The sequence below is a fragment of the Sarcophilus harrisii genome, chromosome 4, assembly GCF_902635505.1.
Source record: "Sarcophilus harrisii chromosome 4, mSarHar1.11, whole genome shotgun sequence".
In the NCBI taxonomy this organism is placed as follows: Eukaryota; Metazoa; Chordata; class Mammalia; order Dasyuromorphia; family Dasyuridae; genus Sarcophilus; species Sarcophilus harrisii.
Genome location: NC_045429.1, coordinates 388,311,856 through 388,338,996, shown reverse-complemented (window position 1 = coordinate 388,338,996; position 27,141 = coordinate 388,311,856). Strand labels below are relative to the sequence as shown.

Here is a 27,141-nt window from a genome sequence, read left to right as displayed (position 1 = left end):
TCATTAATACATACCTTTTTAAGACTATACAGTACTCATATACATCCTGGAGTGGAAAGAGCTGGGTTACATTCACTGTGTACAAATGTTTCAAGAAGTCAAAAGATCTGGATTCTAGGCTGGGATATGGCCCTAAATAGTAATGTGTCTTTGAACAGATTCTTTACAGGCAGCTGGATAGCCCAGTGGATAGAGCACTGGCCATGAAGTAAAGAGGACCTTCGTTCAAATCTGGCCTCAGACACCTAACAGGCAAATTGCTTAATCCTAATTACCTTGCAACCTTCCCCCCCCAAAAAACAACAACAACAAGAAAACAAACAAGTTTCTTAACCTCTCTGACTTTTCTCATTTCTCAGATGGAGATAAATAGCAAGTTATAAAACATTTTCACATTTCTTATTTGATTCTCACATTTATCTTTGGACATAGAATACCCCTATTTGTTGTTGTTGTTGTTGAATTGCTATATTTGCATTTGAATCTTTGTAGCCCTTTTTGGGGTTTTCTTGGCAAAAATGCTGGAGTGGTTTGCCATTTCCTCTCCAGCTCATTTTACAGATGAGGAAATTGAGACAGACACAGCTAAGTGACTTGCCCAGGATCTCACACAGCTAATAAGTGTCTGAGGCTGAATTTGAACTCAGGAAGAAGAGACTCCCTGACTTCAGGTCTACTAGCCTATCTACTGTGCCATTTAGCTGCCCTATTTTAGCCTTATTTTGTTATTATTTGTCCTACATTCTGAAAGAAGACCATGAAATCAAGGAAGTGATACCGTGACATGCAAGTGAATTGGATTTAAGTGAGAGAGACCTGTGCAAAGTCACTTGCCTCACTTTCCCCTCCAGAGCCCTCTGGATCCAGTGGCCAGATGTTGACCAGGATGACTGGAGAAAGCCCTGGATGCAATGGGAGACCTTGGCTTTGTAAACTAAGGTTTGTAATGGATCTCAGTCTGACTGAGGCAACACTGTGCCTTCAGTGATTAAGGCTGAGTTACCTTTAGCCAAATGAAACTCAAAGGAGTTAAAGAAGTGGCACAGAATCACACAATTACTAAGTGGTGGCATGAGATCTCTTGAATTCTGATCCACTCTTTTTTCTTTCCTAGCTCACAAAATGATTGTGAGGATCTAGGAATGGTATACAACAAAGTGCTTTGAAAAATATAATGAGCTGCTTTAAAACTCACATATTATATACACAGACATAATATGTATTTTCATCTATCAGCTCCATTGAGAATATATCTATTTTTTGGACTTGGAGGCTCTGTATACCTTGGTTAGTATAGAGAAGATAGGTTGTTGTTTTCAGTTACAAAAGGAATTACATATACATGCATGCAAATACATGTACATATATACATATATGCACACATGTATATACACACACAAACATGTGTATTTATCTGTGCTTAACCATAGGGGAAAAGGATGGGGGAAAGTAAAGTAAAAATGCGCAGTAGAGTACAAAAGAAAACCTACAAGAAAGCCAAAAAAAAAAAAAATGACAGTTTTGAACACAATATGTGATATTTATTATATAGAGTTACTTGAAATGGAAATTAATTGTTTTATGTTTTGAATCCTCTCTTATGCTCTGCTTTGCACATGGCAATTTTTTTTGCCTTTTATTATTTTGTATTTAAATTTAAAATAAATAAAAGATTTATAGATATTTTTTAAAAAATCCATCTTCTTTGATACTTTTCAGCATTGTTCACTGATAGAAATCATAATTCTTATCCTTCGTTTCTAGATGAGGACCGTGAGGCACAGTTAAAATAGCTTTTTCAATGCCATATTGCAAGTTAGAAACAAAGCCCCAAAGGACAACTCTGACAGAAGATTCTGAATTTGAGACTCAGCACACTGGGGCCTATGGGTTTCCATAAACCTTGTACACTCCATGTAGAATGCTGAAGATGGGAGAGAATTTATAATAATGTGTGGCTTACATTTCTTAAGTGTTTTTTTTTTAAAGTTTGTGAAATATATCACAACAATCCTGTGACACTAAGGAAACTTTAAAATGTAGGATTGGAAAGGTTAAGTGATTTGCCCAATTTCTCCTACCGAGCTAATTAATGGAAGATCTAAGACAGAAGTCAGGTCTCCTCATTTTGAGCCTGTGAGCTCTTCCTTGTGCAAGTGTGCCTTCCTTTTGAAATGGTAAACAATGATATTGAACAGTTATATGTGATCAACTATTTCCCTCCCTGAATGCTAGTAAGTGTAGTAGATGGAGTGCTGCTCCTAAAGTTAGGAGACTGCAGATCAAATCTGGCCTTAGACAGTTAGTAGCTATGTGACTGGATTTTTTCATCTGTAAAATCATTTCTGATTTTCCTATTTGTAAAATGATCTGGAAAAGGAAATGGCAAATCACTCCAGTATCGTGGCTAAGAAAATCATAAATGGGTCATGAAGAATCAGTCACAATTAAAATTACTGAACAACAACATTTCTAACTCTGGCATGGCTCCTTTGCCCTAGTCTTAATTGTTTCTTCCATGCTAATTTTTATTCTATTCTGATTTATTATTGTTTTTTGGGGGGTTATTACTTTAATGAATGAATTGTAATTATTTAAATTATGGATTTGGAGTGATGGGTCTCTACCTTCTAAGACTTTTTAAAGCAAAGTCTCTATTTTAATGCTGTTTTTTTGTTTTCACTCACATTCATTTCTGAGTCTACCCTTTTCTTCCTATTAAGTCTTCCTGGTAACAAATATTTTAAAAAAGAAAGAAAAAAGAGATCAGCAAAACCAATCAATCTATTGGCCATATCTTACAGCATATGAAACATTCCACATCTGTAGTTCCTTATCTCTGCAATGGAGGGACTGAAGTGAATTCTTGTTTTTTGTTTTTTTTTTTTTCCTTCAGAGTCAAATTTGCTTATTAGAATTATATACATGGCATTGTGTATATGCATTTTGACCTGTGGTTGGCTCCACATCAAGATATGAGTATTGGAATATTGAAGTGGGTCACTATTGGAACAATTCATTTTGACTTGGAAAGAAATAATGAGAAAGATCTTGAAAGACCAACTAGCCCATTGAATAGTCTCCCTTTTTTGTGTGTGTGTTGGGGCTTCATCCAAGTCTAGGTAATATTGAGGAGGATTAAACATGATTGTACAGTCATTTGCACTCAGTCTACTTCCCATTCTCTGGAAGTTTCAGTCTTAAATTTCAGTCCTACTACTTACAGTTAGCATTTCTTGATTCTTCTCTTTTCCCATCCCTCCCTTCTCTTCTCCAGCACTCCCATTCCCTTGGGAATTCCATTGCCCATTTCTCTCCTTCCCTCCCTTTTTACCTTCCTTTCTCTCCTTTTTTCTTCCTGCCAAGTCACTGTGATTCTCTTTATTAGAAGGGTGCATCTCAAGTATGGGAGAAGTAAGAAAATAAGAAAGAACAAATCAAATAATTGTATTCACTGCCAGCAAGCTGTTCCCACCACTTCTCCCCACCCACAGCCCTCCTTCCCCAGCTGGAAATGATATACACTCTTTTTCTATAGAGTAAGCACCGTGAGGGTAGGAACAATATAGTTTTTCATCCTGAGGTCCTCAGTGCCCTGGACAATACTTTATACATAATGGTTGGTTAATAAGTGTTTATTAAATGAGTAAATCAATGAGAGAATGAATATATATGTTGATAAGGACCACCAAGATATCTCAACCAATTTTAGGACTTCCTGAACATCTGATTATAGCAAATAAATCTGGCATCCAACTATACCCCCTGCCCTGTTTGTCCTTTATTTTTATTTTATTTTTGCCCAGACACAGATGTCGGATGCAGAAGAGGAAAAGCAAAGTATTTGGAAGTACTTGCTAAATGATCCCGTTCTGTTTTGTCCCTGGGTGCAATTATTCAAGGCTACTCAGGGCTACCTTGCTCTTTTTGTATATCCTACTTCATAGCAGGTTGAGGATGATGTGACAGAGGTGGCTGCTAGGTGGGGCACAGCTCACAGTGCCAGGAGGAGCAAATTATCTGGTGCCCTGCAGCCTGCCTGCTCTCCTGTGAGTTGGCTCCACTCCCAGAAGTCATTGCCTTAGGGGCATCTTTATTTTATGTTAAGTAGGAGGGGAACAGGGAAGCGGTGTCAGGACCAGCTGCTTCTGCGAGTACCGAGCACAGTCAGCGGGCAAATAAGCCAAGGCACCCTATGTTTCCCCAATTTGTACTCATCATTCAGGTCGAGGAATTCAGTATCAGGGGAGCTGTCTCTTCCTGTCCCCTGCTAATCCTCAGCCTCCTTCTATACATCCCTTCTATTCAGGTCTTTGCTAGCTGTACGGGTTTGATCATAGGAATTACAGCTGGAAGGCACCTTAGAGTCATCCACATCAACCACCTCATTTTTACAAATGATGGAACTGAGGCACAGAAATGGGGGAAGGACTTCCTTAGAATGACACAGCCAATAAACAGCAAAGTTAGGAGTTAAACTCAGTTTTCTAACAGGAAAGTCACCCTCTGCTCTTTGGGTTCTTTCTAAGTCTCTCCAGCAGTGTTCTTTGCTCTGCAGGCTATATTGGGCTCATTTTCTGACTTTTCCCCTTTGTGTCTGGATATTCTGTCTGCTCAAGCTTTTACTAAAATGGCCAGATTATAGGGTACATGGAGAAGTATACCAGGCATAATCTGGGGTAGTCTTGTTCCTGAAGACAGGGAGGGGAGGAGGGGGAAGGAGCTCCAAACCCCTTTTTATTGCTAGTGGTCTTTTCTACAGACTTTCCCCCTTCCTCTTTCCCTTTCTTCTGTATTTCATATTTTCTATAAAGCTAAGAAGAAACTAGAACATTCTAAGTAACCTTTTGAGGATGGCAATATCCGTTTTGTCATTAGTACAATTCCTTGTGTATAATTTATTATTCTTCACTCACCTGGGTCATATCCAAGGCTTCATGACCCCATTTGAGGTTTTCTTGGCAGAGGTTCTGGAGTAGATTGCCATTTCCTTCTCCAGCTCATTTTACAAATGAGGAAACTGAGACAAAGAAGGTTAAGTGACTTGCCAGGAATCACACAGTATCTGAGGCCATATTTGAATTCTGTATCCCTTCTATCTCTATCAAACCATCTAGTGTATAGATGCTTATTAAGAATTGATTGAATTTGATTAAAGGGTTATCTTTCCATAAAGGATACTCAGAGGGATAACAGATGAAAAAAGTTATACTGTATGTCAAACATGGTGCTAGAGAGATACAAATACAAAAGTGAGATATAAAATACGAAAAAAAGATATAAAAAGTGAGATATTTTCAGCCCCCAAGGACCTTGTATTCTAAAGGGGTAACAGCATCTATAGCGCACTGGGAACCAGGGAAGGGAGTTCCTAGGCCCCATCCTAAGATCAGGTCACACCAAAATGCACATACCAAAAATCAGGTCACACTCTCCCAGGCTCAAGTACAAAGGCTCTTCCATATGACATTGCCTGTAGAAAGGTGGGATTATAGTTCTCTCAATCTAAAGGCCAGTGAATGATTTAGGGAGTATGTGTGGGGCACAAGTGGAAGACAGATTTTATGAAATGAAGTTAATATTAATTTTAAAAAATCCCTCTGACTTGGAGGCTTTTAAAAAGTCAGCCTCCTTTCTAAGCTGAGCATGTTGACAGGTAGTCAAGATTCATGCCAGTTTCTAATTGTCTGAAATATCAATTCAGACACACCCCAAGCAGAGAATTATATCAGAATGGTACCCTGCCAGGCCTGTCATACTGTAGTAATCTTACCAAATACAGTCTGACATGTCTCTGAATTCCAGCTGGCCTGGTCATTTGGATCCTGGCATAAGTTAATTCCCCACACTCCCCAGTCCTCCCCGATCCACCTTAGCTCACCATGGGATGGGATGGAGAAGGGATTCAGTCTTGTCTAGATCTATATTTTGGCTTTTTCTCTTTGCACAGATCTGTGTTTTCCTTGGTATTGTAAACTCCTGGCAAAGATATTCTCTCCCTCCTCATCTCTGCTTCCTTGTTTCCTTGACTGCCTGCAAGTCGCAGATAAATTCTCATCTCTCAGGAAGCTTTTCCCCATCCCTTTTGATTCTAATGCCTTCTCTCTGTCAATAATTTCCTATTTATCCTGTATATAGCATACTTATATATTGTCATTTCTGATTCTATTGTGAGCTCCTCGAGGTGAGGGACTATCTCTTGTATTTCTTTATGTCCCTAGCATTTGGCACAATGCCTGGCACATAGTAGGTGCTTATTGATTGATTGTCAATGCACATTGTCAACTGTTCTACAATTTATAGATCTAGAAAATCCCGGGACTGAGAAGTTTATTGATCTGTTCAATTTCACACATCCAGTATGTATCCAAAGAAAGAATTGAAATAGGTTCTTCTTGACTCTGAGGTTGGTGCTCTATTACACTAACCTGCCTGTAACATATCAATATAAATACATGTTCATTCACACACACACATCTATGTAAAAACAGAAACTCTCACGTTGTTTGGTCATGTCTGACTCTTTGTGACCTCATTTGGGGTTTTCTTGGTTAAGATACTAAAGTAGTTGGCCTTCTCCAGCTCATTTTACAGATGAGGAAGTGGAGACAAACAGGTTTAAGTAAAAAAAGAAAGATGAGTTTTCCTGACTTCAGGCCCACACTCTATTGCATCACCTCATTGCTCAAAAACATATATTAGGGATAGATCTTCATATATACATTTCAAGTTGAAATCTTCAAGATTTAGTCCACCACCATCTTCAAATAAGTGCTTGATAAAATTTTCATGATTCTGGGATTTAAAATCTCATAGAAAGAACACAAGGAAAGAAACTCCTGGTTCCTAGTTTTACCTTAACTTCCATCTCCCATTATTATCTATAAAATCTATAAAATCAAGAGAATTCCTCACTGGGAATATATGGTGAGTATAATCATTCAATCAACCTGTATTTACTAAGTACTCAATATGTGCCAAGCACTATGTTAGATATTAAAGTATAAAATGAAATAATTGATGTGAAAATTAAAAAAAAAAGTTAAAACACCCTGTCTTTCCATGCATGGAAGGGCAGAATCTGACTGCGAGAACAACTCACATTTAAAGGATGTTTTAACATCTTCAAAATCCATTCAAGCTAAATCTGGTTTAACTCTATTTTCCATGTAGAGAACTGAGGCTCAGGGAGATCAATAGGTTACATGGGAGTCACCTAGTTATTAAATATGAGAAGTGGGAGTGAAAGCCAGGTCTTTTGTTTCAAAGTCCAATATTCTCTCCACTGTGGCTGGAACCACAGCTAATAAAAAGCCCAACTAAATAGCATTGGTTTGAAGTCACAAGATCTTGAGAAGCTTTCTTGAATTTGGAGCCAGAGAACTTTGCTGGCTGGGAAGTAGGATGGGCAAACAGGGACAGGCCACATTATATGACACTGCCTTCCTATCTTTAGCACCTTTCTTAGTCTGACTGTGCCTTACGTGCAGCAGCTGAAGCTTATTATCATCCAAATGGTGCAAAGTGCCTATAATCAGTGTCTTCAGCTATATTAGCACTCAGCTACCAGAAATTTCAGAGGGGAAACCAGGAAAAGAAATGAGCAATATCTGTCTTATGCAGTCATACCTCCCTCCTGTCTCCCACAGAGGTATGATGAAGTGAAATAAAAATGGCCCAGTATGTCTCTGAAACGACTTCCTGATGGTAAAAAACATCCTCTTTACAGTCGACTCATTCCCCTCCCAAGTGGCTCTGTCCATAGGTCTTTGCAAACTTCCTCCAAACTTGCCACCTAAGTTTAAAGACCTGGGTGACTCCCATGGAACATAATAGCTAAGCATGATTCATAACAACAAGAAAGGCCTTTTAGGTCCTTGCTCTGCAGTTGGGATAATCACTAATAGGCAGCAGGCAGCCTTGGAAGGTTTGCTGGATGACCGTGGGACATACAATATGAGGGTCTCTGAAGAATAGATAACACGGTTCATAGAGAGTGATGTTGAGCTAGCTATATGATGGGTGTCAGCAGGTTGGGTTGGTTAACAGATGAGAAAGATTGAAACACTGGAATAAAGAGAATGTTTGAAAAAGAAGATAGACCAGTTGTATAGTGAGAGGAAGGAGATTGAAAAGGGAGGCAGTCTGAGAATTCTCTATCACTTTGTGATGTCAGGAAAAATCAAAGGACCACCAGAGTGTTAGGCTAGCTCCATATAGTGAACTTATGGGAGGACATGTTGTACAGGAAGATGAGGTATGGATCACCGGAGGAAGTTTCTTTCATTGTTGTGGCTGCTTTTGAATTCAGGGAGATGACTCTTTCTGACTCCAGACTTAATATTCTATGTACTGCACCATCCAGTTACCAAAAACATATAGCCAAGTTGAGGTTTTCAAGGCATAGTGCAACCCCCTTTGAAATAGCCCTCTGACAAAAATTTGATGATTTTGAGGCTTAAAGTCTTACAGAAAGAGCACAAGATAAAAAAGTGGAGGACCATCTGCCCTAGATCCAATTATCTGTGATATCACTGAACCATTTGAATACATGGCAGTCACTGGGATAGGTGCTGGACATACAGAGACCAAAGGAAGCTGTCCCTGACCTTTTAATGAATTATCTCCAGCATCCCTATTTGAGCATTTAAGGTTTAAAGGGAGAGGATCAATGACTATGATGATAGTGAGTCAGACATGTAAGAACCTGGCAGGGTTAGGACATACCTCTTAGTGTACCATAAGAATGAGCCAATTCTGAGGATCTGCTCAGGGGTATTTCTCCTGCTTTATTCCAAAAAGACAGAAAATTTTGGTTTTTCTTGGATCCCTGACCGAATTTCCACACCATTCCTAAAAGAAAAAAAAAATCCCAATAGTAAACATCTGTTGATGCAATAGTCAAATAACTCCTCTTAAATATAGGAATAGGTAGAAAAACTGGGTAAGTATGTATTTAGTTGTGGTGACCAGTTTTTGTCTAGATTCAGACTGTGAGCAACCTGAATCTTCTTACCCCTTAAGAACTGAATGGGGAGCAGGGGAGGAATTTAGAGGGAAAGTTAGAGACCTATCAATCCATGAGACAACTCCGTCTTAACATATATACTTAACAGAGTATATTTTTTGCTTTTTTCTTCCAGTATTATGTAATGTTTTTCATTGGCAATATACTGATCTATTCTTGTCCACTGAATGCTTGTTCTTTGAGTGACTTCCACTTTTAATTCTTCAGAGACTGTGGTTCATAGCTTATCAAAAACATGCTGATATTAAAAAGATACTTTTGTTTTAGAAAAACATTTGGAGTGAATTGGAAACATCACATAATTTCTCTAGTTCAGTCCAGCCTGCTTTTTGGAAGAGAATTGATCATTTGGAAAGTGTTCAAGTAACCAGGATGGTGAGAGACCTTAAGCTCATTCTTAAGAGGATACTTTGAAGGAATTGATGATATTTATCTTAGAGAAGATTATTTTCATTCACTCATACCAGAGGATTATTTGTATGGTATTTACTATGTGCCAGATACTGTGCTAAGAGCTTTGCAAATATAATCTTCTTTAATCCTCACAACAACCCTGGGAGGTAGATACTGTTATTACCCCCATTTTACATATGGGGTTCTGCCCAGGGTTGCAAAGCTAATAAGTGACTGAGGTCAGACTCCAAGTTTTTAGTAAGTATTTACTAAGTCCCAAAACACTGTGCTTGGCATTCAGGATACAGAGATAAAACAAACAAACAAAAATAATCTTTTCCCTCAGGTGGCTTGTATCCTATTGAGAGAGAGAGAGAGCATCAAAATGTACAAAGGAATTAAGTGCAGAGCAAAATGACTGTTACTGTGGGCACTCCACCAAAATAGAGTTCAATGGCTTGGATGATCTTTGAAAGTTAACTAGGTCTGAACAGTTCACCAAACTGAGAGCCTGCTTATCTAGCCCCTCTATACTTGGCTGGACTGATCCTCAGATGACAGGTATTCAGTTCACTACTGTAACCATATTTGAAATCACACATACACATACAAAGTATATATATGCGTCCTGACTCTACCCTAAATGGTCACCTCCTGACTTCTGACTCTAACCTTAACCCTAAATGCCTCCTGACTCCCAACTCTAAATGCACCCCTCCCGACTCTAACCCGACTCCGACTCTAACCCTAAATAACTCTGACTCTAACCCTAATCCTAAATATATCACATGTAGACTAATATGTAGAATATATTATTTATATAATGTAATATAATAATATATTGTAATATATTATTTATATAATATGTAGAATATTATATTTATTGATATAATTAATATATAAGAATCTGAAGTATGATTTGAACAATCAACAGTCTTCCTGTCTCCAGACCCAGGGCATTATCCAGTTTACAATCTAGCTGCCTATGTTATCTAGATTTTGTAAACTGCTCCCACACTATCAATAACATTAACTTCATTCTCAGCATCATGGTAATCCTCATCCTCTCTATTATCTTTATCTATCACTGATCATAAAAAGATGATTATGAAAATAGATTCCTTCAGAAGGCTTCATGTGAACCACAGGTTGCATATGATTCTTCTTAATTTTAAGAAATTCTTTGTTACAATCTTATACTTTTTGAAATTAAAAGGGCCTTTTGAGACTATCTAGTATAAACCCTCATTTTTTTCCTTTAAAGAAATAGGGATGAACCAGAGAGGGTGAATGATTACCTAAACATACGCAGCCAGTTAGGGGAAGAACAAGATCATAGAGGATGAGCTGCAAGGAATTTCGGAGCTTGACTAGTTTAATCCCTATTCTTTACAAATGAGGAAAAGAAGGAACAGAAAGATTAAGCCACTTGGCCAGGGTCACACAGCCAATAAATATGTGTGTGAGACGGTACATAAATCTAGGTCTCCTTATTCTAATACCAAATACTAGACCTCAGATGCTATTTTAAAGACAGCTACTGTGACACATCAGTGAATTTGTATTAAGCATAGAGTAACAATTGGGACCAATTGAGAAGCCCTTGTCCTCATTGTGTATAATGTCATCACCATCAACAGAAAGCCTTTACTAAGTGCCTTTTTGTGAGTGCTGCCCATCAGCACAAGTTGTAATTCTGTGCTTATTCCCCCTCCATTCCCAGGCTCTGTCCTGTCTCATTCTCAAGGTCAGAAGCCCTGAAGGGGTGGGATAGTACTGACCGCAAACTGTCAGATTCACAGATGGGCTCTAGGGCCCAGCTTTTCTCTACCTGCAACAAGTACCAGCTGCCATTGCCAGGACAGTCTGCTCTTGGTGGCATTTGTACAAGAAGAAGAACCATCAGCTTTACAGAGCTGCCAGGTAGAATGCAAGTTTCCACAGTCACTACTTTTGGGGGATTTCTTCCTCCTGCTCTCTGACAGCTTTTCAAGGCAGTTTGAGTGGATTTTATACTAATGGTGATTTGGGTTTAAGGCATGGTCCTTTAGAAAGAAATTTTGAGAAATTTCAGTGATCAAAAAAAGTTATATTCCTTTGGGCAGAGCACCCACAATATGATATCTTATATGGAGAGAATAAAAGGGAAGGAAGGAAGGAAGGAAGGAAGGAAGGAAGGAAGGAAGGAGGGGAGAAGGAGGAAGGACATGGAAGGAAAGAAGAATATGGGAAGGAAAGATATAGGAGAAAGGAATAAAGGGCATGGAAGGAAGAAAGGAGGAAAAGAAAAAAGAAAGAAGGAAGAAAGTATATGAAAGGAAACAAGGAAAGATATGAAAGGAAAGAAGGATATGGAAGGAAGGATATGGGAAGAAATGGTTGTCATTGATTGGCCAGCAATAGGTCCCAGACCAAGCCTCAGTTGGTCATTTTTGGGTTCTGATTGACACAAAGTGAATGTAAATAACAATTGTTTTTGTTTTGACCAGAAACTCTGAGGATCTTTCCCTTCCATACTGAATTTTTTTTTTGACTAGGTAAAGGAGGCCACTTTCTGCTTCATTTCTTACCTCTCTTTAATCACCAAATGGGTGCTGCCTTAGTCAAACTGAGACCTGTTAAAGACTTAACTTACAAAGGTTAAGATCTCCAACTGCATCCAGGGGCATCTCAGTCATCCTGATCTATATCTGGCCATTGGACCCAGATGGCTCTGGAGGGGAAAGTGATGCAGGTGACCTTGCACAGCCCTCTCCCCCTTAAATCCAATTAACTTGCATGTCATAACATCATTTCCCTGATATCATGGCCATCTTTAGATCAGAAAGACAAAAACCATCGCCAAGGATGGTATTATGTTAAATAGCCTCAAAGAGAAATATCAATATAGTTTCTGCCCTTAGGAGCTTACTATCTCTCATTTTTATTTATTTCAAACTTAAATGCAAAATAAGAAAAAAACAAAATAAAAAAAGAAAGAAAAACAAAAACAAAAACCCAAAACCTTGTCATGTACCCAACAGAACATCAGGGAGGATTCAAAATATGTAACAATAAATTTCCACTTCAAGAAAGCCTATATAATAATAGAAAACATTGTATTCATAACTGTTCACCTTTTTTTTTGCTTTTTCTTTTGTTCTCTGCTGTGTATTTTTTACTTTTTTTCCCTTCTTTCCCCATCTTTTTCCCCCTTACTACTTCAAAGCAGACTGCAGTGAAGCACAGATATATATAAATATACATATATATAAAATATACACACATATATTTATATACAGACATATATACATATCCACATGCATATACAATATATCTAAAACAGTATTAATATGGGTGACATACAATATAAATTCTCTTGATTGAATCTTTTTAAAGTTTGACTTTATCTAACATCAATAATTATTACCTCTAGTTTTTTTCTGATAAATTCTACTGATTATTGTTATTAGGGAGCTTAGTTTTTAAGGCAATCACATTGGTAAAAATAAATTGGAGAGCCAGAAGGGTATGTGATAAAAAGTATATTGAGCATGATTTTCTCCTGTGCTTGTGTGTGTGTGTGTGTGTGTGTGTGCGTGTGTGTATTTCTGAGTGTATGTCTGGGATGAAAGCAAATTGCTATCTGTTTTTTATGTGATGAACTGAGAGGAAAATAAAACCTCCAAAATATCTTTTGGGGCTTCTTTTCTAGCCATGTATTGATAGAAAAGTGTGCAAGACATTGTAGCTTTATCACTTTGGCAGGTCTGCCATATGCATAGGGGTAGGGAGGGGAAAGTTTGCTTCTTACCCTTGAAGTGGAGGAGAGATCATAGCAGGGGGTCAGTTTTCTTTCCACCCTCTACATCACTTTTCCTGGGGATGAGCTGATTATAGTAATTCATAGAGAGGCAGGATAGCATTTTGTTGGGGTAAAAGGGCCCCAAAATATCTCTCCAGCTCTCTGGCTTCTCAGCCTCCAAAGAGGGAGTCTGCTGTCCAAGTCATTGGACTTTGTGATTACAAGTCATTTTTTTTCAGAGTAAATAAATAGGGCTTGAGAAGAGGATTTGGGAATGAAGCTTCCCTCATTCGAATATACTCTCCTGGTCATGGAACATTTTTTTTGCCCTTAGCATAGTGTCTGACACGTAATAAATACATGTTGATTGATTTTCTGTAAACCTATTCTTAGCTCCTTCAGTAGCCTAGAGAATATTACATCACATTCTGTCTGATACGGCATAGGTTTAGAAGGCTGTTCAACCAGGAGAGTATTGTTCTCTTGGAAGTTGTCCGTCAATGTCCTGAAGGGTCTTTAGGACTATGAGTAGAGTATTCTGTCTTGCCAACTATTGATGATCTGGGGTTAGATAAACCAATGTCTGGATTATCAAGAATTGTTGCTGTTGCTTTTGACCCATAGTATTACTTATTTTTGATAGAGGAGCAGGAGGTGAAATGCAGAGTAGTCTTTTTTGCTTTTTTCTCAGTGACTCCTGTGAAATATTCATAGGGAAAGACATAGAATGCATTGACTAGATATTGTTTTACTTCCTATATCTGCTTTCCTTTAGCTGCCTTTGCCCATTTCTACTACATGGCTTTGGAAAAATTACTTCCTTTCTCTGGGTCTTAATTTCCTCATCTATAAAATGAACGGTTTATTCTAGGTCTCTTTCATCACCTATATCCTATAATCCTATAATCACCTAACCCTATAATCACATTATAATAACTATCAGCAACTCTACTTTACAGATTGGGAAACTGAGGCTCAGAAAGGTTAAGGGCCTTGCTCATGGTCGTACAGCTAGTAAGTGGGGTGGGATTTGTAATGAGGTCTCTCATTCTGTTTACTCTATATCATAGTTTATTGCTGACAGTTGTCGCTAAAAGATTCTTTATACATTGCTTTAATAAGTAACTCAGATTTGCCATTGACAATTTGATTCTCCTCTTTTCCTTTCAGATAATTGCCTTTGATGAATTAAGGACAGATTTCAAGAGCCCCATAGACCAGTGTAATCCTGTTCATGCGGTGAGTAGGAACTAGGTGAACTTAGAATGGGGGATGTTGCATCAGGTTATTGAATCAACCTCAGGGTATGGGAGATAGTGATAAGAGTCCTGGGCCATGAATTGGCATGTCTGGTTTCTAAAAAAATTGGTTTGTCATTAATTATTTTCCTTTAGGCAAGATAATTTTCTTGTCTTTGTCTCATTTCCTCATTTGTAAGATGAGTGGGTTAGAGTCTGATTTTTAAGGTGAAGTCTAGATAAGACAACAAGCACTTATTAAGCACCTACTACATGCCAGGTATTGTCCTCAATGCTGGGGATATAAAAGAAAAACAAAAACAGGAAGCTTCAGGAGCTCAAAAGCATGGGGTAGAAAAAATGTACTATACAACAATGTACTATTCAAAGATGATATAAATAAAAAATGATCTCAGGGGGAAGGCAGTAACATTAAGAGGGGATCTGAAAAATGCTTCTTTCAGAAGGCTGAATTTCAGCTGAGATTCAAAGGGAATCAGAATCCCCATAAGGCAGAGATAAGGAGAGAGAGCAATTGAGTCTTGGGGAGACAGTCAATGAAGATGCTCCCAGTTGGGAGGAGTGCTTTGTGAGAGAAACATTAAGGAAGACTGTATTAAGATGTGAGGAAATCGTAAGAACAGAAAAGCATCCAGGTTAAGAAGGGGGAAGAGAATATTTGAAAGATGTTGTGAAGGTAGTATCAACAAGCATTGGCAACAGATCTGAGAATGAGAAAGAGTAAAAGGTCAAGGATGGCATCTAGTTTTCCAGTCTGGCACTGGGAGGATGATGGAGACATCGATAGTAATAGGGAAATTAGGAAAGAAGGGGAAGATTGTGAGGGAAAGAGTGAAAAAATCCCACATAGTCTCCCTCTTTATTTTTTGTATTCTTCTTCCCATGCTATGGAAAGTTCATTTTCTTTTCTTTTCTTCTTTTTGAAAAAAAATTTCTCCTCTTTTCCCCTCTTGTTGCTTTTCCTTCCTCCTCTTCCTCTTCTCCTCTTCCTCCTCCTTCTCTTCCTCCTCTTCTTTTCCCCTTTATCTATTACTTTCAGATCCTTCTATGAACCAATGACACAAAGCCAAACTACTTTCAAACCAAATGTTATATATCAGCTTCCTGTTGCAGATTGGCAATGTTTCTCAGTCTGTGGACTTTTTGCTCTTAAAATGTTGCTCACGACCAATTTCTCATCTTTCTCCCTTGCTCGGTCCTCCAGGTCTGTCACAGTTGATAAAGTTTCACTGATGCTTTCCATTTTCCTGAGAGTTTCTGCTTCAACACTAACACAGACCTGTATCTGAGCTAGGTTCATAGTGGTGCCCTGGAGGGGGAGAGAAAGGAGGCTTCCATTGAAGAAAGCTGATTTCCAGGATGGACTGTCCATGTCTGAATTTTGTCATCCTAATTTTATTAAGGCTGGAATTAAGAAGCAATACACTTAAGATGTCCTTTTCTCCACTGGAAAAAAAAGTGTGTGTGTAGGTGGTGAAGAATGATGAGCTGCTAGCCCAAATCATCAGTGTAGTTCCCTCCTGTGCAACAAAATTGGAGGGAAAAGTCTGGTGAAATCCTGGCAACTTCCTGTGAAGACAACCCTCCTATCCCAGTGGGAATTCACTTACTTTTGGGGAACACAAAAGAATCTGGGAAGTGTTGTGTGTTGAGGTTGTATAACCCTGAAATTGGGTCTTGACTTAGCCTTCTGACAGCAACAAAAATTCCACTGGGTTCTTCAGTTATTATTTAGGTGTCTTTGTCATTGTGTAGCCTGGAGCATCTGAAAGGATGAATGGGGTCCCAGATGTCCCTGGGAAAGTCACCTCAGAGATAAATGAGTAATGAGAATAAAGGGAGCTGGATTTTCTCAGTATTTATGTTACTCCCTGGTGGTATATTGGGTGTTTGTGGGAGGCTCATTAATTTTCCTAAGCTACTAGGGTGCCTACGGGGGCAGGGTATCTGGGTGGCCTGAAAGAATTCATTTGAGCTTACTATTAGTGGGTAGTAACTGAAGTGTGGGTGTTTATGATTAATAATGGTAATAACAAAAATCAAAATTAATAATAGTAATAATAGTTAACGTTTTATGTAGTGTTTTAAAGTTTGGAAATCACTTTATGGAATTGAATTTGATTCTTGAAGTAGACACTCTTATTCCCATTTTACAGATGAGGAAATTTAGACTGAGTAAGAGGGAAGTGATTTGACCAGGATTTCACAATACTAATAACATCATATTTATGTTTTTGCCATAAAGTGGTATAATAAATATGATGCATTTCAGAGTGAAGGTTGATAAGCTATCTTGATTTCAGAGGCTTTCAAGGAAGTACTAAGTCTTGGACTCTGCCAAGCAGAGTTTGAGATAGATGCCTTCTTAGGTATGGAAGGAAGAATACCCTGGTTTTTTGACCCCATCTTCCCTCTTTGTATTCTTCTCCCTATGCTAGGAAAGAATTTCTTTTTCTTTTCTTTTTAAAAACCTTTCTCTTCTTCCTTCCTTTTGTTACTTTTCCTTTCTCTTCTTTCATCTTCCTCTTCCTTCTTTCTTTTTGTTCTCTTCTTTCTCTTTTTCCTCTCCTCTTCCTTTTCTTCCTCTTCTTTTTCTTTTGCTGCCTCCTCTTCTTTTTCCTCTTCCTTTTTTCCCTCTTCCTTCTCTTTTCTTTTTTTCAGTTGGAAAGGGGAAGCAGGAGAGAGAAAATAAACAAAAAATTAAATTAAATTAAACAAATTTTTAATTAAAAAAATTCCTTCTCTTTGTTTTGAATGTTCACAAATTGTCCTGATGTTGACAGCTTCCTTTATATGAGATAAAAAAGAGGTTTTTATATTTATGATTTAATTAAAAGCACAATTTTGTAATCTTTAAAATCAAATTTATGGAAAACAAATCATTTATATAAAACCATCTAACATTTATATAGGTTTCAAAGTATACAATGCACTTTACCCACATTATCTCATTTGCTTCTTGCAATGACCCTAGGAGGCAAATCTACTTATTTTTATTGCCTCTGCTTTATAGAGGAAGAAACCAAGATTTACAAAGATTAAATAATTTGGCCATGAGTCTCTAAATTACTGGTATTGATTCTAAAATTCTTTCTGTCACATCATAATGAAATTTACTATGGCAAGTAGCATGGCTATATTCAAAATGGCAGCTAGTATTATGAAACAGCCCTAGAAAAAAACGAAAAGGTCACCAAATGAAAGGGAGTGCATTATAATTGTGTTGTCTGCTCTTCTGTCATAGGGCCTCTTCGCTTGATCACGCATGAGCCATGTTTTAGAGATAAATTTTGATATCTTAAGGGAGTCAGTCTGAATCTAAGAAAACTATTGGAATTTAATTTAATGGGTAGATTGATTTTTTTCTCCCATCCTACTTTGGAAGGCTAAAACTAGGAAGCAGGGGAACTTGTTCTGCATTAAAGTCTAGCCCTGGCAGACTCTATTCTTTCCAATTTGCTGAGATATTCAAATGGAAATTCCCCAAGGCAGGGCCAGCTGAAGGCCTTAGGAAGCTTCTGAGACAGGTGATGTTGGCTCTGCAATTAAGTTCCCAGGTGGGCACTTGGTACCAGGGAGACAGACCTAGATTCTTCATTTTGGAGAAGGGTGGAAGTATCAATTGATACTGAAGGTCATGGAGATCAGGGGAATCTATTGGAAGTCTTGGAGCTCTCCAGAAGGCTTCTTCATTTCTAGGCAGATATTGAGATATGGAAAGGCTATTATTGTCTAGGAGTTCTTCATCTTACCTCTTTGGCAGAGCTAGTCCAACCTATGGACCCCTTCTCAGAAGAATATTTTTAAATGAATATATCAAAGAGGAAATCAATTATTTTGAAGTATAATTTTCAGAATATATATATTTTTAAATCATAGGTCCCTTGAAATCTCTTCTTCGACCCGTGAACTTTACATTAAGAAATCTTGCTCTATTCTAATGCCTTCATTTTTCACTTGAGGAAACTATTCATAAAATACAAATGAGTTGCTCAAGATCACAGAAGGAAAGAGGCAGCATGGTATAGTGGAGGAAGTAACTGGCATTAAAGGATCTGAGTTCAAATACTACTTTTGTCACTTCTTCCCTATGTGACCCTAGATAACTTTTCTGGACCTCAGTTTCTTCATCTGTAAAACAGGGTTAGAATCTGGAGTCTCTTCAGCTCATCCTATGATTCCATGATATTTTCCTCTGAAGCAATATATATATATATATGAAGCAATAAATTCACTATAAGGAAAAACAATAGAAAAAAATGCCTGTGGTCCTGGAATCTCCATTTTGAAGAAAAGCCTAGTCCAGTCATCCATTATTCTGTAGACATTACTATCATGCTTTAGCTTCCTTCTTCCTCCACTCCTATGTTTTTGTCTCCTATTGCTGGATCCTTCCTAGAATCTCCATTTTGAGGAATGACCTACAATTGCTGCCATGTTTTACTCTCCCAACTTTACCACCATACACAAGTTTAGGGTACCTTCCTTCCCAACCCCCTTCTCTGCTTTTTGGCTTTCTTTTTAGCTCTTCTCTCATTAGAATATAGGCCCTTTGAGGTCAGGGATTATTTATTTTTGTTTGTATTTTTATCCTCAGTGTTTAGCAAAGTATCTGACAGAGTAAATACTTAATAAATGCTTGTTAACTCAACTTGACTTGATCCATGTGATCCACAAGAAAGAAGCTATATGGTGATAGGCTTGGTGAAATGTGATTCAGACATATGATTAAGTCTGCATGTGGGCTGGGTGTGCATCATCAGAGGACCTGGTTCATATCCTGACTTTGTCATTTACTGTTCTGATGTTGGCAAGTCAACTTAACATTACTGCGTGCCCTTTATTGGAATGGCTTTCCCCTGGTACATGCTATCTGTGTGTGGTATTTCAGGAGAACTCTAACCTCCCTCTTCCCTTTCTTTCTTGTGTGTCCTTTCACAGAGGGAACGGCTGAGAAACATCGAACGCATCTGCTTCCTTTTGAGAAAAGTAAGTAAGCGTAGACCATTGATGGCTCTGGTGATGAAGGGGGCAAGATGGTGGACATTCAGAAAAAAACACCCTGCCCAGTTCCTGCTGTAAATCCAAAAGGGCCAAGCTGGGGCCTTACATTCAGCACTTGGGGAATCTTGAGAGACAAAGGGAATCTAATTAGAAGAGGTAGCCATCAATCAAAGTGTCAGGGTGAGATGGGATATTTGCAAATGCCCTGGAGCTAGGTGTAATAATCTTTTTTTCTTTGTGTGGTGATGGATGGTGGTACATCTGGTTTTGCTTCCCTTGGATCTAGTAGATATCTCAGTGTCAAGTTTGCCCTAAAAACAAGGCCTATTCTCCCTTAGGGATTCCATGATTAGAAGCCGGGTTTTTTGTGTGGTTATAACTTGTCACGGTATTCAAGAAATTGATTCACAGCTTCTTTGGGGACACGGGTTATGATTAAGGTATAACACAATTGCCTCTCTTTTGGGGGTTGCTATGGCATTTCCACAATGCTCCCCTAGCCCAGGGGACGTTAGAATTGAATGAGAATAGGGAGGTGGTAGCTATAAAATTTAGTCTGTCTTTATGCCAGTAAATATGGTCATGTACATGCAATGGCCTTTATGCTGTGGATGGAAATTCCAACTTGGAAGTACTTCTGAACATTGCTGGGAAATAGCAGTGACTGCTATGTGCCAATCGGGAGTGAGACTGTTCCCTTAGTTAAAGGGGCTAAGAAGAGTGGTATAATTGGGACAGAGAGTCTATCTATCCTGGTTAAGGAATTGGGTTTTGGGGTTCAATTCCTGACCTGCCATTGATTACTTTGACCTTGACAAAGTTGTGGACATTTCTCCCTTGGTTTCCTCATCTGCAAAATGAGGAGGTTGACTTAGAACACCTTTAAGGTCCCTTCTTAATCTAATTTATGATTCCAAGAGTATGGAATAGTTCTAACAACTAGCTCCTGGAGCTTCAAATCAAAGGATAGTGTGAAAGATACTGTTGGAAGGGGCAGCTAGGTGTTGCAGTGGATAGAGCCCCAGCTCTGAAGTCAGGAGGACCTGGGCTCAAATCTGCTCTCAGACACTTAACACTTCCAAGCTGTGTGACCCTGGGCAAGTCACTTAACCCCAACTGCTTCAGGGGGGAAAATGCTGTTGGCTATAAGGAAAATGATTGGTCAACAAATATTTGACTGAAATTCATTAATTTTTCTTTCTCCATATTTCAAATCAATAAGATAATCGTGATTCCTGTAACTGAAGGTCCTTACCTTTTTTCATTAATAAATGAAACCAAATTTACCTTTCCTTAATGAGGCTTTAATTTTATTTTTTCCATTTCATAGTGAAGGTAAGTAGATTAAATTAAGTCATACAGATGGATGTGCTTCTGATGAAGGCATAGAGTATGACCTAAAGAGCTCATGGTAAGGAGAAGCAATGTGCTTAAATACTGTGATAATGATTTTTCATTTTCCTTTTATTCAGTTTTATCATGCATTTGTTTGGGAACATTTGGTTAGCTGAAGCTTGTTTCCTCTGAATATTAACCTCACCTGGCTAAAATCTGACTTATGAAATGATAAAATTAATAGAAAACTTTTTGACATGCCTCAGATAAGAAGTCAAAGGGGAGTTTGAGTTCCCATGAGCTATTTGTAGAAGGATTCTTCTGGTCAGAAGAAGGATTTTTTTTGGCTCTGAGACTTTAGGCACCTGACTTAGTTTACCTATAGAATCTGTTTAACTAGATTTCCGTAGGGGAAGTGTGAGGTTATGATGCTGTTTAAATGTTTGTTCAAATTTATGGCTTAAGAAAATATACTAGATTGCTGTATGTCAAAAATTATTTCTCTTTATGATCTTATTTTGGCTATAAAAAGCTTCTCAGAATCCCAATCTTTGATGGAATTATTTTCTGTGTCTTGAACCTATGCTTGTGCATATTAAAACCTAAGTTTTTAGCCTCTATCATTTCTTTGTTTACTCAGCAGCTGTAATCTACCCCATGAACTTAAAGAGGAGCTATTTCTCCCCTAGCAGAACCAAAAGTACTGGCTATAAAATGTCAGGACATGCATTTGAATCCCAATTCTGCCACTTAGGGTTGTAGATCTAGATTTGGAAGAAACCTTGGAGGACATCTAGTACAAAGGTATCAAACACTGGGCCACATATGGCCTGCAACACTCCCTGTATGGCCTGAGCCATGTTAAAATGTCATTGGGAAATATTTAATAAAATAAACACTTAAAATACAATAAAGCAAAGAAAATATCATATTTTAAAACTAAGTCAATAAGGGGAGACTAGCACAGTGGATATAATGCTGGATTGGAAGTCAGGAAGAGCTGAATTCAAATTTGACCTCAGATACTTGCTGTGTGATCCTGGGTAAATCATTTAACCCTGTTTTCCCCAGTTTCCTCATCTGTAAAATGAGCTGGAGAAGGAAATGACAAACACTTCAGGATCTTTGCCAAGAGAACTCCAAAATGGGGCCATGGAGAGTCATATATGATTGAAAACAAGACAACAACAATAACAATATGTGGATTATAGGGATCCTTATGCACAGATAGAGGCCTTGTTTCTTTCTTTTTTAATAATAGCTTTTTGTTTTCAAAACATAGGCATAGATAATTTTCAACACTCACCTTTGTAAAATCTTGTGTTCCAAATTTTTCTCCCTTCCTTCCCCCCATTCTCTTCCCAGACAGTCAGTAATCCAATATATATTAAATATATGCAATTCTTCTTTACATATTTCCACAATTACCGTGCTGTGTAAGAAAAATCAGATCAAAAAGGAAAAAAAAATGAGAAAGAAAACAAAAATCAAGAAAACAACAATAAAAAGGTGAAGATGCTATGTTGTGAGCCACACTCAGTCCCCACAGTCCTCTCCTTGGGTGTAGATGGCTCTCTCCATCACAAGTCTATTGCAACTGGCCTGAATAACCTCCTTGTTGAAAAGAGCCAAGTCTCTCAAAATTAATCATCGTATAATCTTGCTGTTGCTGTGTATAACGATCTCCTGGTTCTACTCACTCCACTCAACACCAGTTTATGTAAGTCTCTCCAGGACACTCTGAAATCATCCTGCTGGTTGCTTCTTATAGAACCATAATATTCCAGAACATCCATAAATCATAACTTATTCACTTATTTAGCTATTCTGCAAATGATGGACATCCACTCAGTTTCCAGTTTCTTGTAGAGGTCCTGTTTCTTTTTAACTTTTGTACCAGTGATCTAGTCCAACTAAAGAGATGAGGAAACTGAGGTCCAGGATAGCTAAGATCCTCCATTTTGAGGAAATGCCCAGGACAACCATGCTTACTCCTCCATTCTGCTTCCAGCTCTTTTCTAAACTTCTTCACCATATACCTGTTTCTCCTCAACTTCTTCTCTTCTTTTCTCTTCTCCTCTTCTCTTTATCTTCCGTCCCTCCCTCCCTTTTTCCCTTCCTCCCTCCCTCTCTCCGTCCCTCCCTTCTTCCTTCCCCTTTCTGTCTTTTCCCTCTCTCTCTCTCTTCCCCTTCTTCCCTCCTTTGATTAAAACATTAACTTATTGAGGGCAAAGACTTTCTTTTTTGCTTGAATTTGTATTCCCAGTGCTGTATAGCACAGTAACTGCCATATAGAAAGCATTTAATGAATACTTAAGTGACCCTCCAAGGTCAAGACAATAAATTGCAAGGTCAAACTTTAAATTTAGTCAAATTTAGAAATTTGATTTTATCAGTGAAGAAAATGAGGCTCAGAGAGGTTAAGTGACTTGCCCAAAGTCATACTGCTTGCAAATGGCAGAGTTGGGATTTGAATTTATGTTCTCAGAGTTCATCTCCAGGGCACTTTCCATTGTATGGTATCCTCTTTCACTTTTCTTACTTTGCCTTTAGAGGGTCTCTTTTCTTCAAGTCTAAAGTAGGGGACTTTGGACTTGATTATTCTTAAAGTTCTTTCCATCTCTGAATCCTCTGATTTGGAATTAGGTATATACCAGAGGGTCCTCATGATTTTGCTAATGGTTCTGCTTTGCAGAGATGCTTGGCTCTATTCTCCTTTTTTCTCTAACCCCATATCATTCCATTGTTTGGATCTGACACAACTCAATATAATAGCTTCTGGGCACAGTAAAATTAAGATAGTTATCCAAACCCTGCATTCTTTTTTCTTAATGACATTTGGAAGGGTTCTCTTTCTGCATTCTCTGGCAGGAGACAGAGAGAATGAGGAAAACGGAGTCACAGTGCCCAATTAACAGAGACATTAGCTGTGCAGTAATAATCTCATTACTCCATCCTTTGCTTTCTACTCCCAGTTTGAATGCTCATTGCTAATGGTAATTGTCCTTGCCTCGTCCTAAAAGAATGCTTCATTCTGAGTTCACATTCTCAGTTGGGAATTTTAGTAGGGGCTCAGCCTTCATGTATATATATTTATATAAAGTTTGCAATACCTGTGGAGATAACAGATCTAGTCTTGGACAGTGTTTGAGGAAAAAAACACAACTTTTTTGGGGGGATGAACTTTTTAAAATTTTAGGTTAAATTTCATTCACCATACTCAATGATTCCATGTTTTTCTAGGTCATCTCTGCTGCCCCCCTTCTTTCCCCTGTTGTTGTCCACCATGGTTCTAACCTTACTATCTTTTCCTCCCATCATCCAGCTTTAGTTCAGGTATCTGGCATTTAACTCTTGCCTAAAGTAAATTCTTAACTACACTTGTCTAATCACAATTCCAAGCACACATTCAGTATATGCACCAAGGTAAGGTATTCTGAACTTCAATATCTCTATTCTGAAAATCCCTTCTTTCTTAAAGGAAATGAGGAGGTGACTTGAAGGACAGTGGACTATAGCAGAAAAATTAATAAGCTAGATGGAGTTAAACACTAAATCTACCACTTATAGCCTCTGTGATCTTGAGGAAATCTCTTCTCCTCCTTGGGTCTTTAATATTATCCTCTATAAAATGAAGGGATCTCTAAATGAATGATCTGTAAGATCCCTTTCAACTTCAGAGCTCAAGTGATCATCACTATCCTGTCATGAATGAGCTTGAGGGTTCAGTGATGCAAAGGCTTGTATGTGTGTAGGAGAACTGGGGGTGATCTATCCAGTCAGCATTACCACTGTCTGGGAACTGGTACCTTCCAAGAAATTTCTTGGAACTAGTCTCCTAAACACCCCGGAATGTGCTGCATCTCCACTACTGAGTGTTGTCAAACCTCCTCCTCAGCTTGCCTGGGAGAAAGGAAGGGATTTTCAAAGTTGAACCATTTTTAGCACTATAATTATCAGAAAATGTGTTCTTTGGGTAATTGTCTGAGCTGTAGAATTCTTCTTTCTTCTTGTTCTTAAAGTGATTCATTTTTTCCCTCATGGCAAAAGTCAGTGGTTCCTTGTTTGGCATTCTCTGGGGAGAATATTTCAGGGGTCCTGCAACCTAGGTTTAAGAGAAAAAAGTTTGACAAATAAGCATTCAACCCCCTGGTTTTGGAAGTTATGGAGACTTGGACTGATGATTAAGTAAATGAAGGTCTTCCAAGAAGAATATTGACTAGCTATGGTTCTGTCATAACTCCCTTTCAAGAAGATTTATGGAAAACACATGACTTAAGTTGCTGTCAATTGAATGAGATGAGAAATTCATATGAAACCTATGGGAGGGAAACAATAAGAAACAAAAAGTGCACCTAAATTTCTTAACCCCAATGGCAATTAAACACTGGAATAATCTACGCAAAGAGTTGCCAAAGTCTCTGTCTCTAGGTATCTTTCATATTAAAATAATAACTCATAAAGAGCTTTGAGGCTTGCAAAGCACTTTTCTCAGAATAACATTGTGAAGTAGGTAGTTTAAATATTTTCAGCCCTATTTTACAAATAAAGAACTAAAATTAGGAGAGTTGAATAGACTTGGCCATGATCATTCCGCTTGTGAAGTGTCAAAGCTGGGCCTTGATTCTTTGGCTGTAAGTCAAATATCCACTTTACTCTACCAAATAGGAAAGCCAATTACATTGGGTAGTTTAGGTTTATTTGTGCCAAAAGAGACAAGACCTAGATATTTGATACCCCAATTTTCCTTTTAGCTCTAGGGATTTGTTATTCTCTGCTTGCTGCCTTATTTCCCCATCCTTTCATGCATTTTGATTCTATTCCATTCCAGACTTTTCTGAGATTTTCATGAAACTGAAAGGCTCTAATACAAAGATTCTTAATCTGGGCTTCATGGACCCCACAGTGTTTCTGGATAGACTTCAGGGAATCTGTGAACTTGAACAGAGAAAAAAAAATACATTTTTATTTTCTCTAATTTCAAAGTGAAATTTACTGTTTTCTTCAATTATTTAAAATATTAAAAGTAAGATATTATGAGTAAAGATCTATTGGCTTCATCAGGCTGCCAAAAGGGGCTATGGCACATACAAAAAATAAGAACTTTGTTCTAGTAGATGGAACATTGTTATCACCCATGTTAGGAACCTCTTGATTTGGTTTTGTGAGAATAGATTAGTATGAGTGGAGAGAAGAGTTGGTGGTGGTGGGGGGTATGTATTTAGATGCCAAAGAACCTAGGCAGGCTGGGTTCAAGCATCAGAAGAAAACAGACTTAATCATTATTAAGTTCCTATTGGGTAGCTAGGCTCAGATCAACCCTTCCCATTGCTTTGGTTAAATAGTGGGGTCAATAGGGGTTAGCGAGGTGCAGGGAATAGAGCAAGCACCAGCCCTGAAGTCAGGAGGACCTGAATTCAAATCTGGTCTCAGATACTTAATACTTCCTGTGTGACCCTGGACAAGTCACAACCCCAACTGCCTCAGCAAAAAAATAAATAAATAAATAAATAAATAAATAGAGGGGTCAATCTAGGAGTCAATCCTGATCAATTTGTTGAGCTTACAGTATAGTAAACCTTTGTTAGGGATTTTTTGGTAGCTCAATAATTAAACATAAATTGTTTGGTTCCTTTTAAGCTGGATTATAAAAATATTCCATTTAGTTTAGTTTTTGTTTTTTATTTTACTCTTTTCCTCCCTTTTTGGAGGATAAGTTTAAACTTGAGCCTTGGAAGAAGTGGGTATGGATAAAGGAATTACTTCTGGGAATGAGTGGTGGCTGCCTTAGAGCAAAAACACATGAGAATTGCAAGTGTTCTCACTAATGCAGCCCAAACAAGATTTTCTATTAATCAGTCACTCAATCAACAAGTCTTTATGAAGAACCTCTATGTGTCAGGCACTGTCCTAGGTGGAAGACTTTAAATGCAAGGAATGAAGCAATCCCTATTCACAAGCAGTTTATATTCTAACAAGGGAGACATATACACTAGCTGCTGAAGGATTAGAAAGGGTTTCATGCACATGGTATTTGAGTTATGACTTCAAAGAAGAGATGTATTCAGTGAGGGAGAGGTAAGGAGGGAGCACTTGGTGTCCACCACCTTAGACAGGCAGTGGAATGACTTTTCATTCTGCAAGATGTCATCTGTGGGGCTGGGAAATGTGGCTGAAGAGTAGGAGTTTCTTACTCAGGCTTCCAGTGAAAGGAGGTAACTTCATGGACTTTGCTAGTGTCTTGAGGAAAGGAGAATCTTTTATGTGATTCCTAAAGCTGGGGGAGCAGCAAGAGATCAAATCTTTGAAAGAGGGAAAAAATAATTGGTCTTTTTCCT

The 27,141-nt window shown here is 38.2% G+C and overlaps 1 protein-coding gene across 1 annotated transcript in view; it reads left to right on the top strand.

Annotated features, from left to right (window-relative positions):
* Nucleotides 1–27,141, top strand: part of CNIH3 (cornichon family AMPA receptor auxiliary protein 3) — a 161,837-nt gene that overhangs the window by 60,772 nt on the left and 73,924 nt on the right. Inside the window, exons 2-3 of the mRNA XM_031967052.1 lie at nt 14,376–14,444; nt 19,406–19,453. Of these exons, the coding sequence (XP_031822912.1) occupies nt 14,376–14,444; nt 19,406–19,453 (117 nt within the window). The remainder of the gene's footprint in view (nt 1–14,375; nt 14,445–19,405; nt 19,454–27,141) is intronic.